This window comes from Dermochelys coriacea, chromosome 20, assembly GCF_009764565.3.
Source record: "Dermochelys coriacea isolate rDerCor1 chromosome 20, rDerCor1.pri.v4, whole genome shotgun sequence".
In the NCBI taxonomy this organism is placed as follows: Eukaryota; Metazoa; Chordata; order Testudines; family Dermochelyidae; genus Dermochelys; species Dermochelys coriacea.
The window spans coordinates 18,347,694-18,371,418 of record NC_050087.2 but is presented as its reverse complement, the minus strand read 5'-3'; the positions used below and the strand labels follow the sequence as shown (position 1 = coordinate 18,371,418).

Genomic DNA, 23,725 nt, shown 5'->3' with positions numbered 1-23,725 from the left:
CCACACATAGTGACACAGAGTGAAACTCACACACGGACGCTCACACGCACACCTCCAGACGCACACACACATGCACACATAGTGACACAGAGTGAAACTCACACACCAACGCACACACACACACCTCCAGACGCACATACACGTGCATACCGTGACACAGAGTGAAACTCACACACGGACGCACACACGCACTGCCAGACACGCGCACACACCGTGACACAGAGTGAAACACACACGGACGCACACACGCACTGCCAGACACGCGCACACATGCGCACACACCGTGACACAGAGTGAAACACACATGGACGCACACACGCACTGGCAGACACGCGCACACATACAAGTCCCTTAGATAGACTCATGGTCGCCCACACTCACTCCCACAAGCCTGCAAACTGATGGCAGGTTTCTGGGGCCGGGGTGGAATTCCCCGAATCCCGGGCTGGGGCTGGGGCTGGGGCTGAGCCCTCGGTGCCCCCCAGTACTAGCTCCATCACAGGACACACAAGCCGCGGGTGCCAAATCCCAAGTGTGCGGGCACAGCCAGCAGCTGGGCTGCTTTCACCGGCCCCAGGCCTAGCAGGGGCCTACTGTATCCAGCATATACCCCAGCCCCGGCAGTGCCAGCCAAGGGCAGGAGCCAACTGCAGACACAGGCCCCCAGCCCCGGCCCGCCCCTCGGAGCTATCGCAGAGGCTGGCTCTGGTGGCAGAGTGGAGGCATTCCTGGGGGCCTGCTGTGTTTAGACCAGGGAGCACCCTGACGGATGCATCTGCGCAGCAGGGAGGCGAGCATCACGACCTGGGCGGCTGCAGGGAAAACAAAGGGCTCAGTCGGCTTCGTTCTGAGGCCTAAGCTGGGCCAGACATGATGCCTAGGAGGATGTCAGGAGGGCTGTGGGGCCCTGCCCAGGATGGAGGTTAGGGCACTAGCGTGGCATAAGAATCACGTTACAGGGGCACAACCCTCCCAGGGTTACCTGGCATGGCCCCTGCTAGTAGCAACACTCAGGCCCCTTCAGCCTACTCCAGCAGCATAACAGGGGCCTCAGCATGGCCAAACCACCCCTTAAGAGTCCCCCTGCATGGCCGGTGTGGAGCTGGCGGAAAGAGCCTGCTCCCAGCCCCTGGTGTAGGAGCTGAATGAGGGGCATGGCCCGAGCCCACTGTTCTGTGGCCATTCTCTGCTTCCCAAGGGCCATGGGGGCAGAGAGTGTGTTAGAGCAGCCCCGAGGCTGCTCTAACTAACACTAAGGCAGGGCCTCACAGCCCCCACAGCCCTGCCCGAAGCCCAGGAATGAGGTAGCTGAGGGTCAGGCCAGATGTATTTGAACATTTTTCTTTTCCTGTCTGCACAGGCAAAGATAACAGCCCCCGGCTCCAACGCAGCCACATTTTGCAGCCATGGTTACACGTGGCTCTCTCTGGACAAAGCCCTAGAGGCTGGTTCCTGGGGCGCAGACCCACGGCCCTGCTCAGTCCTTTCCGGAGGGGGTCTGATGTCCCAGGAGGGACTGATGGCAGGTATCACCCCAGCACAGCTGACTAAGAGGGGACCCATGAGCCCCAGATCAGATCCATAAGGTGCAGCGGGTGGGGGCAGGAGATGCTGGGTGGGGGTGTTGTGACCAAAGAGTCCTGGGCTAGGATGGCGGAGGCAGGTGTGGAGCTGGGGAGAGGCCGAGGGCTGTACGTCTCTAGGAAGTGCCCCAGGAGCAGAGCGGGATGCTGAGAGCGGGATCTGCCTCTTCACAGCTAGAGCATTTCTGGGCTTGAACCTGGGGTGAAGGAAAGGCCCTGGCTGCCCTACGCAGGGGCTATGCCACCAGGAGCTGTCACCTGGCCAGGTTTTCCCAGGAGCGTCCCTTTGTTGAGGAATCTGCCTGGGTGCTCAATGCACACAGCTGGCTGGACAATTTTATGGCCCCAGGACCATCCTGGATGTCCTGTTTCTTTTGCGCCTCAGAGATGGCAGCCCTGCACCCCAGCCATGGTGGAGGCGGGGAACCAGAGAGACCTGACCTGGACCTGTCTGGAGCTGGGAAAGACCCCAAGCTACCTGAGCCCCGGGACGGGCTGTAGGATGGGGAGCCCATAGAAACGGAGGCCTAGACCCTCCTTCCTCTTCTTCTCCTTCTTCTTCGTGTGGCAGACGTAGCTGCAGAGCAGCAGCTAATCTTACCCTCAGGTGGCGCAGCCAGAGACCCGCGTCTGGAGCCGCGGAGTGAAGCGCTGGGATGCCGCCCGAGTATTTGTGAACCCGGCGCTGACTCACTCTGTACTCCCTGGCCACAGCTGCATACTGCAGAGTCTCCGATGTTCTGTCTGTGCAGCAAGTATCCACATCTGGCACGGTTCGTGTGGCTGCGGTTTAGGGCCGAGATTAGTGGGAGATGGAACCCGGGCATCCTCTGCGTGGGGCCTTTCACGAGGGGTTGATTTGCAACTTCTTGTGAACGCCACTCGGCTTTCCCAGCATCGGCCGGGTTGAAGTTGCTGCTGAAGGCGAAACGCCTGAGTCCGAAAGGGCTCCCGCGGCTCCTGGCGGTGGTGAGGGCTGTTGTGATGCTCCCGGTGGAGGGGGAGACATTCGTTGTCCACGATCCTCTGGAATTCCCGAAGGCTGGGGGCATCGCAGCAAACAGATTGGGGGGGGGCGATGTGCGATGCCACTAGGGAAAGCAAGTAACGTCCCCCCCAGACAAACCTGCCCTGTGGGGAGGGGATCATGGGCCTGGGGTGTATGGGGGGGGGCGCATCCGTGTGCCAATGTGAGGCTTGCACGAGTGACGGGCCCTGGTGCCGTGCTCTCTGGCAGGCAGCAGGTGGCGCTCTGCCACCTCTGCATTCACCAGCTACTGAGTTTCTGCGGCTACGGGCTCGCGCCCCGTCCTGGTCTGGTCCTTAGAGCCCCAGATGCTAGCGCCCTGCAGGGACCATGCCGGGGCCGCCCTGGGGGCTGTGGCTCCACATTGCCATCAGTGGCTCCTATGGGGGTCTCTCAGTCTCAAGTTTTTATCCTTCTCGAGGGGAGAGCCATGCGCGTTCCTACACTGGGCGCTCCAAATCCGGACTGTCTGGGCCCATCTAGCCCAGTGTCCCATCGCTGGCAGGGGCAGCACTGGCTGCTTCCGAGGCAGAGGCATGAAGCCCTGCAGGAGGCAGCCATGGGATAACCTGCCTCTTGGAGAGGTTCCCTCCTGACCCTGGATAGCTAGAGGCTGGGTCATGCCCTGGAGCATGTCTGGGCCTCTGGGAGACGCCTTTGAACCAAGCTCCTGCTGGCCTCTGTAGAGGCATTGTTTTGCTCAATGTTTTGAGTCAAGGTTTTGCCCAAGCATCTCCAGGCAAAATGTCACCCCTCCCCCACTGCAGCACTGTGCACTCTTCAGTGGCCGTGCTCCACCCCAGTAGTGGCCAGGTCTCAGTGCAGGGCACCTCTTCTGCCAGCCGCCCTCCTCTGCCCCACAAACAGCCTGGTTGACTTCAGGGGGTTATTACTGACCAGAGCACAGGCCGGCCACAGACACAGCCCATTGCGCTTTGAGGGGAGCAGCTCTTCTCCCTCATTGTAGTGCTCGCTCTGCCCCCAGAGTCCAGGGAGCAAGTGATCTTAGCCCAGCAAGCTCAAACAGCCATGCTCTGCTCTCTGAAGGGTTAATCAAAGAGGCCTCGCTGTCTTACCATATGGCCAGTCGCATGCCAGGGACTCCACAGGGTGCGGCTGGCCCAGCATGACATGGCTGAACTATGGAGGGGAGTGGGGTGTAGCTGTGGGCAGGGTTCCTGGCCTAGCAGACAGCGGGGAGCAGCAGACGGGATCAATCTGGATTTGAGTCAGATTTTGACACTGTCCCATGTGATGTTCTCAAGGAGTAATTCTCAACAGGGCCCTGTCAAACAGGGGGATGTATCCAGCGGGGGCCTGCACGGGTGAGTCCTGGGTCTGGTACTATCCAATATGTTCATTAGCGACGTGGATCACGGAGTGGAGAGTGTGCTTAGAAATGGGCAGATGACACCCGGGTGGGAGGGGCTGGGAGCACTCGGGAGGCAGGTTTAGGATTCAAAACGACCGTGACAAACTGGAGAATTGGTCTGAGATCAACAAGCTGAAATTCAATAAAGACCAGTGCACAGTCCTGCACTTGGGAAGGGAAAATCAAATGCACAACCGCAGAGTGGGGACTAGCAGGCTACGGGGTGGCAGTGCTGCAAAGGGGCAGGGGGTCACCGTGGGTCACAAGCTGAATGTGAGCCCTCAGGGTGATGCAGTTGCCCCAGGGGCTAGTATCAGTCTGGGGCTATTAACAGGCGTGTCGGATGTAAGACACGCGAGGCGACTGTCCCGCCCGGTGAGGCCCCAGCAGGAGCCAGTGTCCAGTTCTGGGCGCTGCTCTTCAGGAAAGATGGGCACACGCTGGAGAGCGCCCGGAGGAGAGCGGCCAGACTGAGCGAAGGTTCAGCCAACCTGCGTGCGAGGAACGTTACAAACCCTGGGCCTGTTCGGTCCGGAGAGGAGGAGCCTGGGGGGGCCCTGAGAACAGGCCTCACACGTGCTGGGCTGGGGGAGGGGGAGGGGCTGTTCTCCACGGCCACTGGGGCAGGACAAGGAGTCCGGGGCTCTGTCTGCAGCCGGGGAGGGTTCGTTAGAGATCTGGGGAAACGATCCAACGCTCAGGGCGATCCCCATCACTGGGGGGTTGAAGAGCAGGTGGCCAAACGCCTGGCAGGGCTGGGCTAGGTGTAACTTGGTCCTGCCTCAGCGCTGGGGGCTGGGCTAGCAGCCTTCCCCAGGGCCCTGCCTGCCCAACTTTCCACAGCCAGCCTCGTGACCCTGGCTCACACACACACCACTCTTGTCTGCAGCTGCTCGCAAGGGCCGTGAGTAATTTCCAGTCAGAACCTGCACGTGGGCAAGAGGGATGGAATGACTGGGGAACTGGGGGAGGATCCAAAAAGGCGGTGGTGGGGTCAGCTGGGAGGCAATAAGTCAAGGGGTGTGTTAGAGCAGCAGGATTTCAGAACAATCCCATAGGCCAGTGTCCACACCAGGGACAATGAGCTTCTCCTGAGCTGGCCAGGGCACGGCGGGCATCACTCCCTCCCCGCGGTTTGTCTATGCTGCAATGTGTCTACACATGCTGTAAGCCCACGGAAGACTGCACAAAGGGGCTATGAAGTGTGATGGTGGGGGGACCTGGCTGTTGTCTGCTCCCCAGGGCCGAGTGTAAGTTAGAGCAGCCCCGAGGCTGCTCTGACACCAGGCCCCGGCGTGGCGTCAGGACACATGGAGCACAAAGTTGGTTCAGAGCCACCTTCTCCCAGGGTGACTCAGCCCCAGGTCTGTCACACTCTGGAGCTGCATCTGGGATGAATTTGACCCTGTGGGTTCCGATTTGAAGCAGGAGGTCTCATTAGAGCAACCTTTCCCACAGGAGTCCCAGAACTTCCTGCTTCCCTGGGGTGCCAAGCCCCAAGAATAGCCTTTCTCAGGCTATTCTGGGAGCTCTGTGCCTTGTCCTGGCCGGATCCAGGAACGCAGAGGAAGAGAGTGAGAAGCCAGAACCCAGGGTCTGCAAACCTCCTCCTCCACGCCCTGGTTCTCTTTCCCTGCTCATGGTCCCATCTGCACTTCCAACAGCTGGTCCCTTCCCCAGCCCCCGCCATCACAGCTTGGCCTTCCATTCAGCTGCTTCTCTCCCATTAGCTCAAAAAGCCAGGCTCAAGTAACGAAAGCAGCCAGGACCGTCTATCCAGGGGCCTCCCAAGGAGTCTGGCCTGCAGATTCGAGGTCTGTGTTTCCAAGTTCCTGGGGCTTTGGGGTGACTCCTTTTCCAGGCTCCCAACCCACTTTGCCCTTACAGGGCCTGATTTCCACGCCCTTCTGAGACCCGGGCACCACCAGCTGCGCACCCCAAACCCGCCCTGTGCTCTGGGGGGGAGGGGAGCTACCAGGGATCCTGGAAGCAGGTTCAGGACATTGACCAGGTTCAGGAGATGAGTGGCAAGAGCTGGAATGCAGAGTGGTTTTTAATTTCCTGGAGCGGTGTGCTGACTGCAGCAGGGGTGGGGGGTGACTGCTGTTTAAATTAAGACACTGGGGGGAGGGGTGCATTGCGAAGGCCTCACGCTATTAAACGAGTCCAGACTCCAGCCAGCTGCACTCTGACAGAGCAAGAGGCCCCAACCACTTCCCTCTCCAGCCCAGCAGGAGCGGGCGGGGGTGTGAGCATGAGGAATTGCTTCGCACTCCTTCAGGGGACTCTCTCGGATGGGGTTGGGGGGCGGGGGGATGAAGGCTGTTCTGCTGGGCCCACGCACCCTGCAGCCCTGATTTCAGGGGCCGGGAGAGAGCCCTGCCTCACGGGCTGGAGGATTGAACTGGGTGGGAATAATGACGCCTGCCTGGCTGTTCCCAAACGAAGCTTTCTGCATGTACGAGGGAGGGGCTCGCGAAGGAGCCAGAGGGCCAGATGTACAAAGGGGACCAGGCGCCTGAAGATGTAGCTAGGTGCCTGGTGGGGTTTACAAAGAACTTAGGTGAGTTAGGCACCTGCATTGAGGCTCCAGGACAGGGGGGAGGGGGGATTCTGCAACGTGAGGTGCAGAAAAACCTGTGTAAATGTGGCCCCGAGAGAACTAGAGACCAAAATTAAAGAAACCCTTCAGTTCCTCTGCTAACCCTGGCCTGAAAAGTGTCCTTGTCTGTTCTCCCTTTCAGAGCCCAGCAGCAGCGGGAGGGGGAGGGGGGGATGATCGAAGTTAAATGTATGCCCTGCTCCCCAGTCAGAGCTGGAATGCAGCCCTCACAGCCATGACGGTGAGCCCCTGCTCTGGGGGGCTGGACAGACAGGTCAGCGAAGGAGACGCTCCGTGTCCTGGGCAGACACCAGCCTGTTTCCTCTTCTGGTGGAACGAGTCCAGTTTGTGTTTGACTCGGGGCTGAATAAAACAAAAATCCAAATCACTCGGCAGCCCCGGGCAAAGACACGGAAGGGCTGAGAGCCGGACCAGCGGTGAGGCTCCAGATCCGGTGTAAATGGGTCGAGGACAGTTCAGACCAGCAGAGCCTCTGGCCTGCAGCTTAAAAGCTTTAATAACTGTTCATAGCAGGTTTTAAAAAGAGAATTTTTTAACCGGTGGAGTCATACGCAAACCCCACGCACCAGACTGCCCCGGGCCCCCGCGTTGACTCATAGCAGGAGTGCAGGCACTCCAGCGAGTTTCACTGTCTGTCTCGCCAGACGCTGGCTCCCCGGGTGGCCCTGCTGTGGCCCAGCTGTGAGATGTTAGGTACTGTACAGCCCCAGAAAAGAGCAACCCAGATCAATCAACCATGCACAAAACAGGAAACGTACCGTGCTGCAGGTTCCTGTCACAGCGGGGGGAACACGCTGTCACCTCCTCTTCTGGCTGAGCCCTTTGCTGTCACTGGGGCGAGTGAACGGGGACTCCATGTGGGAACTGAAGCCCGGGAAATGGGGCCCAGGGCATAGCCCCCCAGGGAGGGGCTATTTTAGAACAGCGCCCAGCTGCCAAAGTGCCCAGCTCCTGCCGTGACACGGACCCCAGGTTTTCGCAGCCCCTGGGCCGTGGTGCTTTGCTGAACCCTCGTGAGCTCAGAGACACTCGGGCCAGAGCCAGGATTTCAGCTCCCCAAGTGTGAGGAGACAGGGGAAGGGGAAGAATCCAATGCACCGCTACAGACTAGGGACCGAATGGCTCAGCAGCAGTTCTGCGGAAAAGGACCTAGGGGTGACAGTGGACGAGAAGCTGGATATGAGTCAGCAGTGTGCCCTTGTTGCCAAGAAGGCCAATGGCATTTTGGGATGTATAAGTAGGGGCATAGCGAGCAGATCGAGGGACGTGATCGTTCCCCTCTATTCGACACTGGTGAGGCCTCATCTGGAGTACTGTGTCCAGTTTTGGGCCCCACACTACAAGAAGGATGTGGATAAATTGGAAAGAGTACAGCGAAGGGCAACAAAAATGATTAGGGGTCTAGAGCACATGACTTATGAGGAGAGGCTGAGGGAGCTGGGATTGTTTAGTCTGCAGAAGAGAAGAATGAGGGGGGATTTGATAGCTGCTTTCAACTACCTGAAAGGGGGTTTCAAAGAGGATGGCTCTAGACTGTTCTCAATGGTAGCAGATGACAGAACGAGGAGTAATGGTCTCAAGTTGCAATGGGGGAGGTTTAGATTGGATATTAGGAAAAACTTTTTCACTAAGAGGGTGGTGAAACACTGGAATGCGTTACCTAGGGAGGTGGTAGAATCTCCTTCCTTAGAGGTTTTTAAGGTCAGGCTTGACAAAGCCCTGGCTAGGATGATTTAACTGGGACTTGGTCCTGCTTTGAGCAGGGGGTTGGACTAGATGACCTTCTGGGGTCCCTTCCAACCTTGATATTCTATGATTCTATGATTCTAAGCGTGTTCTGAGTGTTATTAAAGCCCCCGGCAGGGATCGCTCCCTGCCTCCCGCCCACGCTGATCAGGATCACTGCAGCATCCCCAGCACAGATAGAAAGGATGCTCGCTCAGTGGCATCAACTGGTTGCACACCGTGTGACAAGGCACTCAGCATGCTTCCCTCTGGCTGCAGGGGATGCCCCCCCCCGAGGGGGTCAGCGTCCTGTCACCCCCAGAGAGAAACGCTCGCAGGGCCAGGGTCTCCGCTGCTGAGAGTCAGCACCAGGCTGCGCTGGCAGGAGCTGACCCCACCCGCTAGAACAGCCCTTTCCCGACCGGAGGCATGGGCTAGTGGGGAGGGCCCTAGGTTTGGAGTCAGGACACCTGGTTCTCTAGTCTGAGCTCTGCCACGGCCCTGTCCCTCTCTGGGCTTCTTTCCCCTCCACCCTTTTTTCATTTACACTGGGAGGTCTTTGGAACAGGGAGCGTCTCTCTGTGTGTTGGGCAGCGCCTGGCACTGCGGGGCCCTGGCCGCGGGCGGGGTCTGCGCAGCACCCGGCATAACGTGGCCCTGATCTCACCCTCTGGCTGCTTTCACACAACGACAATAACCCTCCGGCCTTCCTCTGACCTCGGGTGGCTTACATTTGGCTCTAAACTAGAAGGAGGAACCAGCCTTTTGCCAGCAGAGTTCAGCGGCTGACTAGACTGAGGAGAGTGGACGAGGCTAAGGGGCTGCATTTCCCAGCAGAGAAAGCCACGGGTGCTGGGCACGTTGGCAACACCGCCCCAGCCGGTCAAACGCCCATGCAGAGGGGCCGGGCTGCTGCAGCCCCCAGCTGTCCCCAGGCTGGAGCAGGCAGGGCCAGGCAGGTCTGGAGCCAGACCCGCCCGGGCCCCCCTGCGGAAGGCCGGCAGCTGCTGCGGACCCTGCCAGCAGATGCAGGGCCCTGCGTGTGTTTATTTAAAGTTCAGCGTCAGGAGGCTGAGAGCAGCCGAGACCCAAACCCCAAAGAAAAACATTCCCAGGGCCACGGGCGGGGCCAGCGGCTCCTCGCAGGGCTCCCAGGCAGTGGCTGGCCCTCAGGACAGCCTGCCACGGGCAGCCAGCCCCCGGCCCCAGCTGACCACGGAAACCAGGCGGATGGAGCAAGGATGCACATCCGCTGCTTCTCTGAGCCTCTGCACTCCCCCTGGCTCTGCACCACCCACAAGGGCCACCCCCAGCCAGGCTAGCACCCACCTGCCTGCCCCCCACCCCTCCCACTAGGCTGGCACCCGCCTGCCTGCCCCCCCACCCCAAAGGGCCAGCCCCCAGCCAGGCTGGCACCTGCCTGCCTGCTCCCCACCCCTCCCGCTAGGCTGGTACCCGCCTGACTGCCCCCCACCCCCAAGGGCCAGCCCCCAGCCAAGCTGGCACCCTCCTACCTGCCCCCCCCCCTTTGCTACCTGGCAAGGTCCTGGGGCTGGGGCCACCAATGTTCACCCAGAACCAGGGACTGGCTGGTGGGGGGGTCCACTTGTTTCTGTCACTCAGCACATGGGGCCCTGGGCCATGCCAAGACCGGGGAGCGAGTCTGGGAGGAAACGAAAGCAGCAGGGGAAGTCGCAGCTCCAGCCCCAGAGCCCCCCAGCCCCTGCAGACCCAGCTGACAGCAAAAGCCCTCTGCCCTGGGGGCCCAGCTCCCTGCGACGCAGCCCCCTCTGGCGCACAGCACCCATGGAAATGCCCCCCCACCAGTGCCTGGCACACCCCTGGCCAAGGGCTCTAGGTGCAGCCGCTAACCCTTGTGCGAAGCGGGGTGTGAACCACAGCCAGTGGCCTGGCCAGGGACAAGCTACACCCGGCTGTGAACTGCTGGCACCAGGCCCGATAGCTCCAACTGACCCCCCACCGCGCACCCCGCCATGGGCTACGAGGGTCCTGGGCTTCGGTGGGGAAGCAGGGTCCTGAGGGCAAGGGGGTGCAGCCTTGCTGCGAGCAGAGGTGACACCAGACCCCCTTGCCAGGGCAGCATTAGGAGGAGCAAGGAGGGGGAGTTAGAGACCCTCTGAGCAGGGTGATCCTCCCCGGTGCCGGAGGAACCCACCAGCCCTGGGGGCTCTAATACAGCTGACACACCAGGGCCGGGTAAAGCCACTAGCCCTGCAGATACTGCCCTCGGTCCCAGGGGCCTGGCTCCTGTCACTGACAGCAAAGACCCTCTGTCCCAGGGGCCTGGCACCATCTCCCATACAGCCCCCTCCCCCAGACAGGTGCCAGCGCCTCGCACCCTGGGCCAAATCCATCTGGGGGCTGCCAGCAACAGGGTCCGGAAACCCCCGTTCCCCAGACAGATGCTTGCAAGTGAGGCCAGGAGGCCTGAGGGCCTGATTCTTTGCACCACGCTGGGGGTGTCCGGGGATCTGAGCCGCTGGCTTTCCCCTCTGCCCACTCCTGCGAGCCCTCGCTCCTGGCCAGCAGCTCCCGGGGTCCCTCCCTCCAGGTCCCAACCCCAGCCCCACAGGCACTGTCTCCCTGAGCCCTGTCCTGGGTAAATCAGGCACTGATGGACTTGGGGGGCCAGGGGGAGCATGAGACCCCAGGGGCTTGACTCCTGCTTCGCCCCAGCGGGAGTGAGGGTGGAGCCAGCGGCATGAATCCTGCCTTCCCCTGCCCCAGCTGCTCCACGGAGCCTTCCCGGGGCGTGGAAAACACGGCGCTCCGCACGATTCCTGGCAGGAGCCGATGTGGGCCCAGGGAGGGGGGCGGGGGCTGTTCATAGAGAGAAGAAGACATAAAACATCAGCAATTGCTGAGCCCGGCTGGCCTTGCTAATACCCCGAGCCCTGTCCCATGCCCCCCTCCCTCTCCAGCTAGGGCCCCCAGCCCTGCCCATACCCCTTTCCTCTCTGGCCAGGCGCCCCCAGCCTCCTGCTGGCACTACAGGATGGGTGGAGGCATTTTCCCAGGGCAGAGGGAGCGACTCGGGGGCGAGGAGGGCAGCTCTGGGGCAGGGCCAGCCGGGGAAGCCCAGGCTGCAGCGTTCCTGGAGCAGAGGGGGCCTGGGGCCATGCAGAGCCCCGGGAAGCGGGTGCAGACGATGAGTCCATCGGCCCAGCTGCACCTCCCCCTGCCTCACTCCTTGCCAGCGGTCCCCGAGGCATCAACAGGAAGCGATGCTCTGTCTGAAACGTCCTGTTCTGAGAAAGCAGAGGATGGACTCGGAGCCAGCAGCCCCAGCTGGCCCGGTCACGGCCCCACCAACGTAGCCTCCCCTCCCGCCAGTTGGCGCAGCGAACAGAGCCATGCGAGCGGGACAGGCCAGAGCAGGCCAAGTGCTGAGCCGGCCCTGGGCCTGGAAATCCTGCCCCGCCCGGAGCCACGGGAAACCCAGAGCGACAGGGGCTCGGCCAGCTCCAGCCACTGGCGCTATTTGGAAACTCACTGCGGCCAAAGGGGCAACTTAACACGGGCCCCCCACCCCCGACCTGCAGCCCCTGCTCTCCCAGCCCTGGGCTCCCCCCGCATCTCTGCTGGTGCCCCTTACTGCTGTCCCGCAGCCCCCAATAGCCCAGCCCTGGGCTGCCCCCGCAGCTCTGCTGGTGCCCCTCGCTGCTGCCCTGCAGCCCCTGCTAGCCCAGCCCTGGCCCCCCCCCGCATCTCTGCTGGTGCCCCTCACTGCTGCCCCGCAGCCCCCAATAGCCCAGCCCTGGGCTGCCCCCGCAGCTCTGCTGGTGCCCCTCACTGCTGCCCCGCAGCCCCCAATAGCCCAGCCCTGGGCCCCCCCGCACCTCTGCTGGTGCCCCTCGCTGCTGCCCCACAGTCCCCAATAGCCCAGCCCTGGGCTCCCCCCACATCTCTGCTGGTGCCCCTCATTGCTGCCCTGCAGCCCCTGCTAGCCCAGCCCTGGCTTCTGAGGGGATTTAGGGCCCAGCCCAAGTCGCTGCAACAACCTGGGGGGTTGGGAGCTCGGTTTCTATGGCAAGCAGAACAGCATCTGTCAGCACTGAATCACATTGGGAGGGGAAGCAGCCTGACCACAGGTTCCCCTTTCCCCCCCGCAGCCCCTGCCAACCAACCTCCCACTCATCCCCGGGACCTGCCCCATCCCCCCCAGGGACATGCCCCCCCAATGCCATGGACTCCCCCCAACACCCTGCTGCCCCCAGAACCAATCTCTGCCCCCGATCATCTGCCCCAGGACCCCACCCCCCCGGGACCTTCCTCCCACCACCCTTTGGGTCCTGGTTCTACAATGTGACACCTCTCCTTGATCCCCATGAACACCCCCCACCCCAGGGTGCTGCTCTCACGGACTGGGGGCAGGTTCAGAGCACCGGACCCCACAGCGCGTGTGGGCAGCAGGTGCAGGGGGCAATGACGTGGCTGGGGTGGTAGGAGGAATCACACGGACAAGTGGCCACTACAGAAGCAACCTTTTAATCCCATTGTCATCAAGGGCTATTTGTACAGAGGTGGCTCAGACCTGGGGTCTCCTGTAGTGTTTGCAGGGATGGGGTGCGTCCTCTCTGCCCCCTGCCCCAACAGCGCTGCGTGTGCACTAAAGAACCAGGTCCCGACCCTGCGCTCACGTGACACTGGGCCTCCCCCTCAGCCAGAGCACCCCGAAGCCAGAGAAGCGGACAGACAGGTGTGAAAGTGGAAGGCAGAGGTGCTGAAATGGGGGGGGCGCAACCCCTGGTTTGCGGTGGTTTCAATCACTTCACTGGCTCTCAGCCCCCCACTGCACAAATGGTTCCAGCGGCCCTGGGGACACGCCGGGACACAAGGACGCACACCACAGACCCACTGGCCAACTCCCTGCCGGCACCACGTCCGGAGCGCAGGCTGTGCCCGGGACAGAGCGGGGGCAGCGGGTTATTTTAAAAACAAAACCTTAAACACACCCCCCCCATGTGCTGGGTAGGGCTGACGTTCCCACGCCCGCTTTCCGTTCTCATTCACAAAGCCACCCCACACCCTCGTGCCTCACAGACACGCACGTTGCTGCACGTCAGGCTGTGATTCATTCTCCCAGTCAGGCCGGGGACATGCCCGCCGCCCAGGGGCCCTCCCCCCGGCCCCCGCCAAAGGCACCCAGCGAAGCCTCAAGCCAGGAGAGGCCTGAGCCCCTGAGCTACCAGCGCCAGGCGGAGCAGAGACCTGTCCTGGGCCAGGCCTAGCGGGGGGCACGTGAGAGCCACACACCCAAACTGCACCCCCCCACCACACACACACACACACACTTGCTCTAACCAGGCGTGGGCCTGGAGGGTTCTTGCCCCACTCCCCGCCCAGCCTGTTCTGACTGCAGCTGGGGTCCAGGTGCTCCGAGGCTGCGGCGAGCGGGGCCCTAGGGGACCCCAAACAGATGGGCAGGCGGACGGCTAAGTACTGTAAAGACGGACAGACAGCTACACAGACCTGAAGACAACCAGCGAACAGATCCTGTTGTCGAAGCGAGGTCTGGGCTGGACAGAGGGACAGAGAGGCAGCCCGGGACGGAAAGGCCCACAGATTGCAGGGAGGGGAAGAGACAGATGGGGAGGGGCCGATAGACAGCCCAGCAGTGCCCCTGGCCCCTGCAAGAGCCCATCCCACCCCAGGTCAGCTGGCGAGGCCGCCCCAGTGGGTTTCAGTTGCACGTCTCATGGGGGAGAGGAGCATCGAGGGGCAGCACTGGAGCAGAACCCCAGTTCATCCTGCCCATGACAGCGACTGCTTGCCACACGGGGCTGGGCGCCATGCCAGGGGCACCTGCTGCCCCGATGCTACCAGCTGGCCAGGGAAAATATGCGCAGTGAGGCTTTGGTCCTGCCTCTGCACAGACTCCCCCCTTCGCACCCCCTGGGCCGGGCTCAGGGCAGCAAACCTCTCACTGCCAGCCCCCTCCTGCCGCCCCAGGGCTTCCTCCCCAGAGGCAGATCAGGGAAGAGCTGAGCTCCCAGCAGAGCGGGGCATCTGCCGGAAGGCCCCTGGGCCAGCAGGCATGGACCCAGGCAGCCTCCGCCCAGCCCCCGGGCTCGTGCCGGGTGAATGTGGGCGTGCGGCTTGGGTGAGGCCGTGCTGGGGGCAGGCAGGATCCCGGCAGGAGTAGGTGGCGCGCAGGAAGACGGCATCACGCAAGCCAGATTGTCAGTAACTGGAGAGTCACTGCCCTCCTTGCCCCAGCAGAGTCATGCTCTGCAGCCTCCCGCTGCCCGTGGGAGAGCCGGCTCCGGGCCGGCTCCCTTCGTACCAATCAGCACCCGCTGGCCCTGCGGCGCCTCACACCGAGGTGGTGCATTCCCGCAGGATGGGCGAGGTGGGCAGGTCTTGCCTCTGGGTGCAGTGCTCCAGGGAGCTGGAGCTGCGGAGGGGCACCTTGCAGCGCCTGGCTGGCTTGCCGCGCCTTACCCCCCCCCCGCAGCATAGCACCCGCAGGAACTCCTGGCGCATGTCCTTGCTGCGCAGCGTGTAGATCACGGGGTTGATGGCGGAGTTGAGGGCAGCGAAGCTGAAGAAATAGTCCGCCTTGTAGAGGACGGGGCAGGCCTTGATGGCACATGAGGTGTCCAGCAGGAGGATGATGAAGGCTGGCAGCCAGCAGATGATGAAGGCCCCCAGCACAATGGTGACCGTCTTGAGCAGGGCCAGGGTCTGCACACTGGCGATCTCAGCGTGGCTGGAGCGGACGATGCAGTAGATGTGGCCGTACAGCACCATGATGGAGAGCAGGATGGCGGTGAAGACGGTGACCACGAAGAGGATGTAGCGCTTGGAGTAGAGGGGCAGGACGGTGGAGCAGTCCTCCAGCTGGCCCATGCAGTTCCAGCCCATGATGGGCAGGCCCCCGATGGCCACCGAGATCACCCAGCAGGCCCCAATCAGCAGCACCATGCGGCAGTTCTTGTCGCTGCTGTACAGCTTCACCTTGGTGATGGCCACGTGCCGCTCAATGGCGATGGCCAACAGGCTGAGGACCGAGGCCGCCAGGGTGGCAAAGGCCGTGCCCTCCCGCACGAACCACTGCACCGGCATGAGAGAGAAGGTGTAGCGCCCCGAGAGCAAGACGTTGGCCATGAAGGCCAGGCCGGCCAGCAGGTCGGAGAAGGCCAAGTTGCCGATGAAGATGAACATGGCCGAGTGGAACTTCTTGTTGCGGTAGACGGAGAGCAGCACCAGCAGGTTCTCCAGCACGATAAGGCAGCACAGGATGACAATGGTGACGGAGACGGGGACGCGCCCCGGGGTCACCTGGCTCTCTGTCAGCTCCTTGGTGTAGTTGTAGTGCTCCTGGATCTTCTGCGGGTTGAAGTAATCCTTGTAGATGCTCCCCATGGCTGCCCGTGGGCCGCCCCGGTCACAGTGCCGCCCGGCCCCGGAGCTCGGCGTCACGCGTCGCAGGCCATGGCATCGTCACTGGGGGCGGGTGCACCTGGAGGCAAAGGCAGAGAAGGGGTCAGAGCTGACTGGGGTGGGGGGCAAAGCGGCTCCAAGACAATGAACAGCGCAGTAAGAGCAAGAACAGGGGAGGGACTGACCCCCCACCAGCAGTCCTCCTCCATCCATCCTGCCCTCTGGTATGCCTCCTTCTCCCCATCTCTTTCCATCTCCCTCGTCCGTCCATCTGTCCTGCACTGCCGGCAGCTCCATGCCCCAGCTGGGCGCCAGCCAGGGAAAGGGGGGCGGAGGGCACAGGAAAACCTCACCTGTCCAAAGTCATGGAGTCCCTCGCCTGAGGAACGTCACCCTGCGGAGGTGAGTCCTGCAGATTAATAGCCCACTGGGTAGCACGAGTTTCCTTCCCCCACGTACAGTGCATTCCCTGTTCGTTTCACCCCACCCCTCCCAGTTCTCTGATTGCAGGGCAGCAGTGTGGCCGGCTCACGAGGGACCAGCACTATTCTCCCCACAGCCATGGTGCATCTTCTCGCAGGCGGCACTGCCATCCCGGCACTGAGGCCGGGCATTCAGCTAGGACCGGAATGACCATCCCATCACCCCCATGGGATGCCTGCTTGCCTTTGCTACCAGAGCTTCCTGTCCCAGCGCGGGTCCCATCCCCCTCAGCAGGGACTCCCCATCCAGCGCACATCTGGCAGCCAGCTCTGCACTCCTGCCCCGCCTCCTGCCAGCCCCAGGCAGCTGCAGCAGCCATGCACGAGTGGGGAGGGGGGGCCATGGTGGAGCTGGCCCCTCCCCCCCACATCACAGTGACGCCCCGCTGCTCCCTTCCTGTAAGGGGCCAGGTTCTCAGCTGGGATCAACCAGCATCACATCCCCTGCACCAGGGCTGGGCTGGTGACCCCAGGGAGGGGAGGAACCTTTCCGTCTGGCAGGGGAGGGGGGGATGAGCTGGGAGTCAGGACACCTGGGTTCTAGTCCCAGCTCCGCTGTTGACCTTGGGCGGGTCCCTGCCCCTCTCTGAACTTCTTCCCCTCCTCCCATCTACTTAGAGTGTGAGCTCTTCAGGGCAGGGGTCATCTCTCCCTGTGGGTCTGTGCACACCCAGCACAATGGGGCTCAGATCTCAGCTGAAGTCTGGACAGAGCCCATAAAAACAGCGAGATTGGGTCAGAGCAATGGTCCATCTAGCCCAGTGTCCTGTCTCTGGGCAGTGCCGGTGTCAGGCGCCCCAGAGGGAATGAACAGAACAGAGCAACTATAGAGAATCCCATCCCGTGTCGTCCAGTCCCGGCTTCTGGCAAACAGAGGCTAGGGACACCCAGAGCATGGAGTTGCATTCCTGCCCATCCTGGCTAAAAGCCATTGATGGACCTTTCCTCCAGGAATGTAGTTAATACTTTTTTGAACCCAGTTATACTTTTGGCCTTCACAACATCCCTTGGCAGTGAGGTTCCACAGGTTGACTGCGTTGTGTGAAGAAATACTTCATTTTGTTGGTTTTAAACCTGCTGATTATTAATTTAATTAGGTGACTCCTGGTTCTTTTGTTACAAGAAGGGGTAAACAACACTTCCTTCTTCACTTTCTCCACCCCATTCATGATTTTATAGACCTCTCTCATATCCACCTTTATTTCTCTCTGTTCCAAGTTACATAGACCCACTCAACAGAGGGAAAGGAGTACTTGTGGCACCTTAGCGACTAACAAATTTATTTGAGCATAAGCTTTCGTGAGCTACAGCTCACTGCATCCGATGAAGTGAGCTGTAGCTCACGAAAGCTTATGCTCAAATAAATTTGTTAGTCGCTAACGTGCCACAAGTACTCCTTTTCTTTTTGCAAATACAGACTAACACAGCTGCTCAACAGAGGGAGAATTACTTTTTCAAGTGCAGTTCAATTCCATGATTGAATTCGCCTTGTTAGCACTACAAAAAGTAATCTTCCCTCTGTTGATATTCACCCCTTCTTGTCAACTGTTGAAAATAGGTCACATCCACCCTAACTGAATTGGCCTCATTAGAACTGACCCCCCACTTGGTAAGGCAACTTCCATCTTTTCATGTGCTGTCTATTTATACCTGCCTACTGTATTTTCCACTCCATGCATCTGATGAAGTGGGTTATAGCTCATGAAAGCTTATACCCAAATAAATGTGTTAGTCTCTAAGGTGCTACAAGGACTCCTCATTGTTTTTATCAGGCCTGAATCTCATCTACCAGTCACCCTGTTTTGTGAGATCCCTTTTGTAGCTCTTCGCAGTCTGCTTTGGACTTAACTATCTTGAGTAATTTTGTATCATCTGCAAACTTTGCCAACTTACTGTTTACATGTTTTTTCAAATCATTTATGGATATGTTGAACAGCCCTGGTCCCAGTACAGACCCCTGGGGGACACCACTATTTACCTCTCTCCACTGTGAAAACTGACCACTTATTCCTACTCTTTGTTTTCTGTCTTTTAACCAGTTACTGATCCATGAGAGGACCTTCCCTCTTATCCTGTGATAGCTCACTTTGCTTCAGAGGCTTAGATAAGGAACCTTGTCAAAGGCTTTTTGAAAGCACAAGTACACTATATCCACTGGATCCCCCTTATCCGCATTTGTTGACCCCCTCAAAGAATTCTAATAGATTGGCGAGGCCTGATTTCCTGTCTTAACTCCTTCCCAACATACTGTGACAAAGTTCCTGCTCTACCTTGGTGGGTCTTGTGCTTATTGGCGGATTTGCTCACCTTGGAGCTTCACGGCAGCCCTCAGCTTGGCCGTTTTTCTGAACCCACAGTCCAGGTCGACTCCTCCTGTGTCTGACCAGGAGTTGGGAGGTTTGGGGGGAACCCGGGCCCGCCCTCTACTCCGGGTTCCAGCCCAGGGCCCTGTGGACTGCAGCTGTCTAGAGAGCCTCCTGGAATAGCTGTGCGACAGCTACAACTCCCTGGGCTACTTCCCCATGGCCTCCTCCCAACACCTTCTTTATCCTCACCATAGGCTCTTCCTCCTGGTGTCTGATAAGCTTGTACTCCTCAGTCCTCTAACAGTCGGCGTTCTCACTCTCAGCTCCTAGCGCCTCTTGCTCCCAGCTCCTCACACACGCACCACAAACTGAAGTGAGTGCCTTTTTGAAAACCCAGGTGCCCTGATTAGCCTGCCTTAATTGAGTCTAGCAGCTTCTTGATTGGCTGCAGGTGTTCTCATCAGCCTGTCTTAATGGTCTCCAGAAGGTTCCTGATTGTTCTGGAACATTCCCTGTTACCTTACCCAGGGAAAAGGGACCTACTTAGCCTGGGGCTAATATATCTGCCTTCTATTACTCTCCTGTAGCCATCTGGCCCGACCCTGTCACAATACTGAGTTCATCTATGTGCCTCGTAATTTGGTTCTTTGCTATAGTTCAACCAATTGACCTGATACCAAAGTCAGACTCACCAGCCTGGAATTGCCAGGATCACCACTGCAGCCTTTTTTTTACAAATCCGCATCACATTAGCTGCTCTCCAGGCACCCGGTCCAGAGGCTGATTTCAGCCAGAGGTTACACACCACAGTTAGTAGCTCTGCAGTTTCATACTGGAGTTCCTTCAGAACTCTTGGGTGAATGCCATCTGGTCCTGGCGACTTATTTACTATTTAATGTATCAAGTTGTTTCAAAACTTCCTCTACTGACTCCTCAGTCTGGGCCAGGTCCTCAGATCTGCCACCTAACCAGAATGGCTCAGATGTGTGACAGGTTTCAGAGTAGCAGCCATGTTAGTCTGTAGTCGCAAAAAGAACAGGAGTCCTTGTGGTACCTTAGAGACTAACAAATATATTTGAGCATAAGTTTCCACTGAATGCATCCGATGAAGTGAGCTGTAGCTCACGAAAGCTTATGCTCAAATAAATTTGTTAGTTTCTAAGGTGCTACAAGTCCTCCTTTTCTTTTTTCAGATGTGTGAGTCTCCCTTACATCCTCTGCAGCGAAGACCCATGCAAAGAATTCATGTAGCTTCTCTGCAACAGCCCTGGCTTCCTCGAGGGCTCCTTCAGCACCTCGATCACCCAGGGGCCCCACTGACTGTTTGGCGGCTTCCTGCTGCTGATGTACTTAAAAAAATTTGCTGTCAGTTTCTGTGTCTTTTGCTGGTTGCTCTTCAAGTTCTTTTTTGGCCTGGCTGATTGCACCTGGGCACTTGCTGACGTGCCCTAGTTCATGCTCCTTTCTATTTTCCTCAGTAGGATTTGACTTCCCATTTTTAAAGGACGCCTCTTTGCCTTGAACCACCTCTCTTACTTTGCTGTTTAGCCACGGTGGCATTTATTTGGGCTGTAGCTCTCTCATTTGAGCCTCTATTATGGTGATTTTAAGACATTTCCATGCAGCTTGCAGGCATTTCACTCTTGGGACTGTTCCTTTTAATTTCCTTTTAACTAGTGTCTTCAATTTTGTGTAGTTCCCCTTTTTGAAATCAAATGCTACTGCAGTGGGTAACGGACTGGGACTCGTTTTCATTTGACTGTTTCTCTTCTCCTCCTGCCTGCACTTCATCAACTTCTATCCTCTCCTCATTACTAGGAAATAGAGAATCCCCTTCAATAAATCCTCCCCTAAGGGATGGCTCTGTCCGAACCGCGTGCTCCTCTGCGCCTGTCTGCTTTCCCCCATCTTCATTTAAAAACTCCTCCACAACCTTTTTCATTTTCCAGGCCACCAATCTGGTTCGGTTTTGGTTTAGGTGGAGCCCATCCTGCCTGTTTAGGGTCCTCCTTTCCCAAAAGGCCTCCAGAACCTCTCTCCTGGCCTTCCCTATGTCACTGACACCTACGTGTACCACGGCCACTGGCTCCTCCCCAGCACTGCACATACACTGTCTCCATGGCTTGCCGGAGGGGTGTCCTTGGTGTGAGAGGACACCACCACCGCCCACCTGGGGATCATGTCCTGCTGTTCTCCTTCCCCAAGACTTTCATCCTCCTCAACAGCCCAGCGGCTGTCAGCCGGCAGGTGGGATCCAGAAAGTCTCACCGGTTCACCCCCGTCCCCTTTAGCTCCTCCGGTTCAGCCACACCTGGTACAATGGGGGCCCCAGAAGCAACGCACGTTTCCCAGGGTTTATATGCCCTGAGCCCCGCTGCACAGCACCAGAACACCCCCCCCCGCCCGCCCCCAGCTATCAACAGTTACCATCAATCTCAGTCTGGGCTGCAGCGGATGCTGTGAAGCATTTCTCCCCCATGCTGCAGGATACAGGTCGGGGGGGGGGAGGGGGGTTGCATTGCCTGGTCTACCGCAGGACAGAGATGACTTGGAACCAAATCCTGAACCAGGTAATAGCAGCTCCACTTTTCAATGCCCTGTGTTAAAGCCGAACCATGAAGGAGGGAGGTCGAGTGGTTAGAGCACAGGGGGCTGGAAGCCAGGACTCCTGGGTTCTTTTCCTGTCTCTGCCACAGACTCACTGTCCCCACAGTCCCCACTCCCCTGAACCAGTCAAGGTCTCAGATTCCTCTCTGCCAGTCCTCCCTCCCCCCCCATAAGACACCAGCTCAGCCATTCCCCCTACACAGAGGCCCACACGGAGGGGGCTCTTCATGCTGGACCCCAGTGCCCTGCGGGGAGCTCTGCCAGGGCAGCCCTGGGGGTACAACGGCATTACGGGGAAGGAGCCCAGTGGGAGCCCAGGGACTAGCCTGTGCGCAGCTCCTCCTCTAAGGGCTGCAGCTCCAGTTCCTTTCCCAATGCCCCAGCCTGCTCTGGGTCCTGGCAGGGAGAGGGCTCTACTTGGGGTGGGGGCAGAGGCCAAGAGGGGGCACTTCCAGGAGAAGGGCAGTGCATGGAGGGGGAGCCTAGCTGCAGGACCAGGAGGGGCTCACCTGTGTTCTCAGCCTCCCCAGAGCCCTGCCCCATGGGGGGGAGGGGCGCGCTGGCATGACTCGGGGATGGGGGGTGTGGCTTCAGTGATGGGAGCTCCTGCCAGGTGGTGATGGAGGATGTTGGCAGCCCACTGACCAGCCGTAAGGCCCATGGGCCCTGTGGGTTTGGGAAAACTGGTACAGTCCCACCCCCACTCCCTGTCCTGGAAATACACCGAGGGGAGGCGGGAGGCTGTTCAGTCCCCAGCCTCCCTGCTGCAGGAATGGCCATGGGAAAATGGGGGGGGGGGTTTGTGGGCACATGCCCAGGGGAACCAGGGGTTGAGACCCAGCAAAGTTGCTTCGCACAGCGCCAAGCGAATAGCTAGATGGGTACAACTTTGGGCTATGATTCTCCAGCTCCTGCTGGGGGGAAAGGCCCCCAGCCTGGGGCGTCCCCACCCCACCGAGCCAGCCAGCCCCCAGCCTGGGGAGCCATGTCCCCTCCGGAGCGGGTCTCCGACACGGCTTCCCTGCAGGGGGCAGGCGGAGCCCGGGGCGGCTGCTGCGGGTCCAGCCCCACAGACTCCCCGGCAGCGCGCCCCGCCGCAGACCTCCAGCCCCGGAGCGCGCTCGGCTCCGGCCGCCCCCCGCCCGGCTACTCACACTGGGGCGTCCCGGCTGCTGCTCCGGCCCGGGTCCCTCCCGCCGGCCGCGCCGCGAAGAGGTGGCCAAGGCGCAGCCGGAGCGATTCGCCACCTCGGTTCCCGCGGGCTGTGGCTGCGCCGCCGGCGGGAGGAGCGGAGCGGAGCCGAGCCGAGCCGAGCCGAGCCTGGCCTGGCCCGGCCCCCCAGCACCCCCCGCCCGGCCGGGCCTCGGGGCTCCCGGCTCTGCGCCCAGCTCCAGCGCCAGTCCCGGGTGCGCGCAGCGGGACTAACCCTGCCCTGCGCGGGGCTCGGCCGCTCGTCGGGCGGGGCGGGCCGGGGCGGGGCTCCCAAAATCAGGGCGGCCGAGATCGGCCCAGGATCTCTCCGCAGCCCTGCAACCAGCTACGCCAGGCTGCCCCTCAAGGACCCCAGCGCCCCTCTTCCAGCACCCCCCGACCCCTCCTGCATCCACCAAGCCCCCGACACCCACTGACCCCCTCGACACCCCAGCACCTCCCGACGCCTCCTGCACCCACTGATCACCCCAGCACCCCCCGACCCCTCCTGCACCCACTGACCCTCCTGACACCCCAGCACCCCCCGACCCCTCCTGCACCCACTGACCCCCTCGACACCCCAGCACCCCCCGACCCCTCCTGCACCCACTGATCCCCCCAGACACCCCAGCACCCCCGATCCCTCCTGCACCCACCAACCCCCTTCCAGCACCCACCGACCCCCCCAGCACCCCAAGCCCTCCTGCACCCACCGACCCCCTCAGACATCCCAGCACCCACCAACCCCTTCCAGCACCCACCTACCCCCTCCTAGGACCCCATACTCTCCAGCTCCAGCCAACCCCTCAGACACACTGTGACCCCCCAGAAACACCTGCACCCACCTAATCTGCCACCCAGCTTCCCCTGCCGCACTAGGGTCCACAGCACCCAATCCCCAGTAGCCCCCCAACATTCCTGGTCTGCCCCCCTCCCCACACCACCAACATGCTCCAGTGTCCGCCTAGCCCCCCCCCCCCCCGGCCTGGCGTGCCACCAGCTTAAATTACCTAAATGTACACAAACAGCCTCATTCCATGATTTGCATAGCCGGGTCAGTATGCAAAACCCTGGCAGCTCTGGGAAGGACCCCTCAGCACCCACCAGGACCACCCTCTCCCCCAGGACACCAGCATCCCCCCTTTCTCCAGTGACCCTGCCCTTCCCCCTCCCAGGGGGCCCCTCTCCCCCAGGGGCCAACCTTCCCCGGGCCAGGACGTGTGGGGGAGCACGCAACCCCGGACCCTGCTGCCCAGCTGTCAGATGGGGGATGGGGAGAGGAGCCTCACAGGAAATACAGAGGCAAATTCTCCCTTGGAGGCAATGACAGACTGGCCAGGTGCCCGGCAGGGGGAGGGGGTGTAGTCAGGAATGCAGTGACACTGGGGGATCCCTGGGGCAG

At 60.3% G+C, this 23,725-nt stretch overlaps 1 protein-coding gene and 1 long non-coding RNA gene across 3 annotated transcripts; one reads left to right on the top strand and one right to left on the bottom strand.

Annotated features, from left to right (window-relative positions):
- The first annotated feature begins 3,402 nt into the window (after window positions 1–3,402).
- Window positions 3,403–14,383, top strand: LOC122458395. Its single transcript, XR_006278435.1, has 3 exons — window positions 3,403–3,415; window positions 4,223–4,231; window positions 14,304–14,383. It is a non-coding gene; the product is annotated as an uncharacterized LOC122458395 (long non-coding RNA).
- Window positions 12,821–22,574, bottom strand: S1PR2 (sphingosine-1-phosphate receptor 2). 2 transcript variants are annotated; one of them, XM_038379392.2, is made up of 2 exons: window positions 22,287–22,574; window positions 12,821–15,816 (listed from the first exon to the last, which is right to left on the bottom strand). In XM_038379392.2, the coding sequence occupies exon 2, from the start codon at window positions 15,717–15,719 to the stop codon at window positions 14,667–14,669; it is 1,053 nt and encodes a 350-aa protein (XP_038235320.1). In that variant the 5' UTR covers window positions 15,720–15,816; window positions 22,287–22,574; the 3' UTR covers window positions 12,821–14,666. The 2 variants fall into 2 exon arrangements, with proteins under 2 accessions (XP_038235320.1, XP_043362884.1); XM_043506949.1 differs by lacking the exon at window positions 22,287–22,574 and adding an exon at window positions 16,091–16,109.
- Between the last annotated feature and the right edge of the window lie 1,151 nt (window positions 22,575–23,725).

Excerpts from the sequence above, each read along its gene's own strand:
- S1PR2 (XM_038379392.2), bottom strand. The coding sequence starts at position 15,719 with ATGGGGAGCATCTACAAGGATTACTTCAACCCGCAGAAGATCCAGGAG.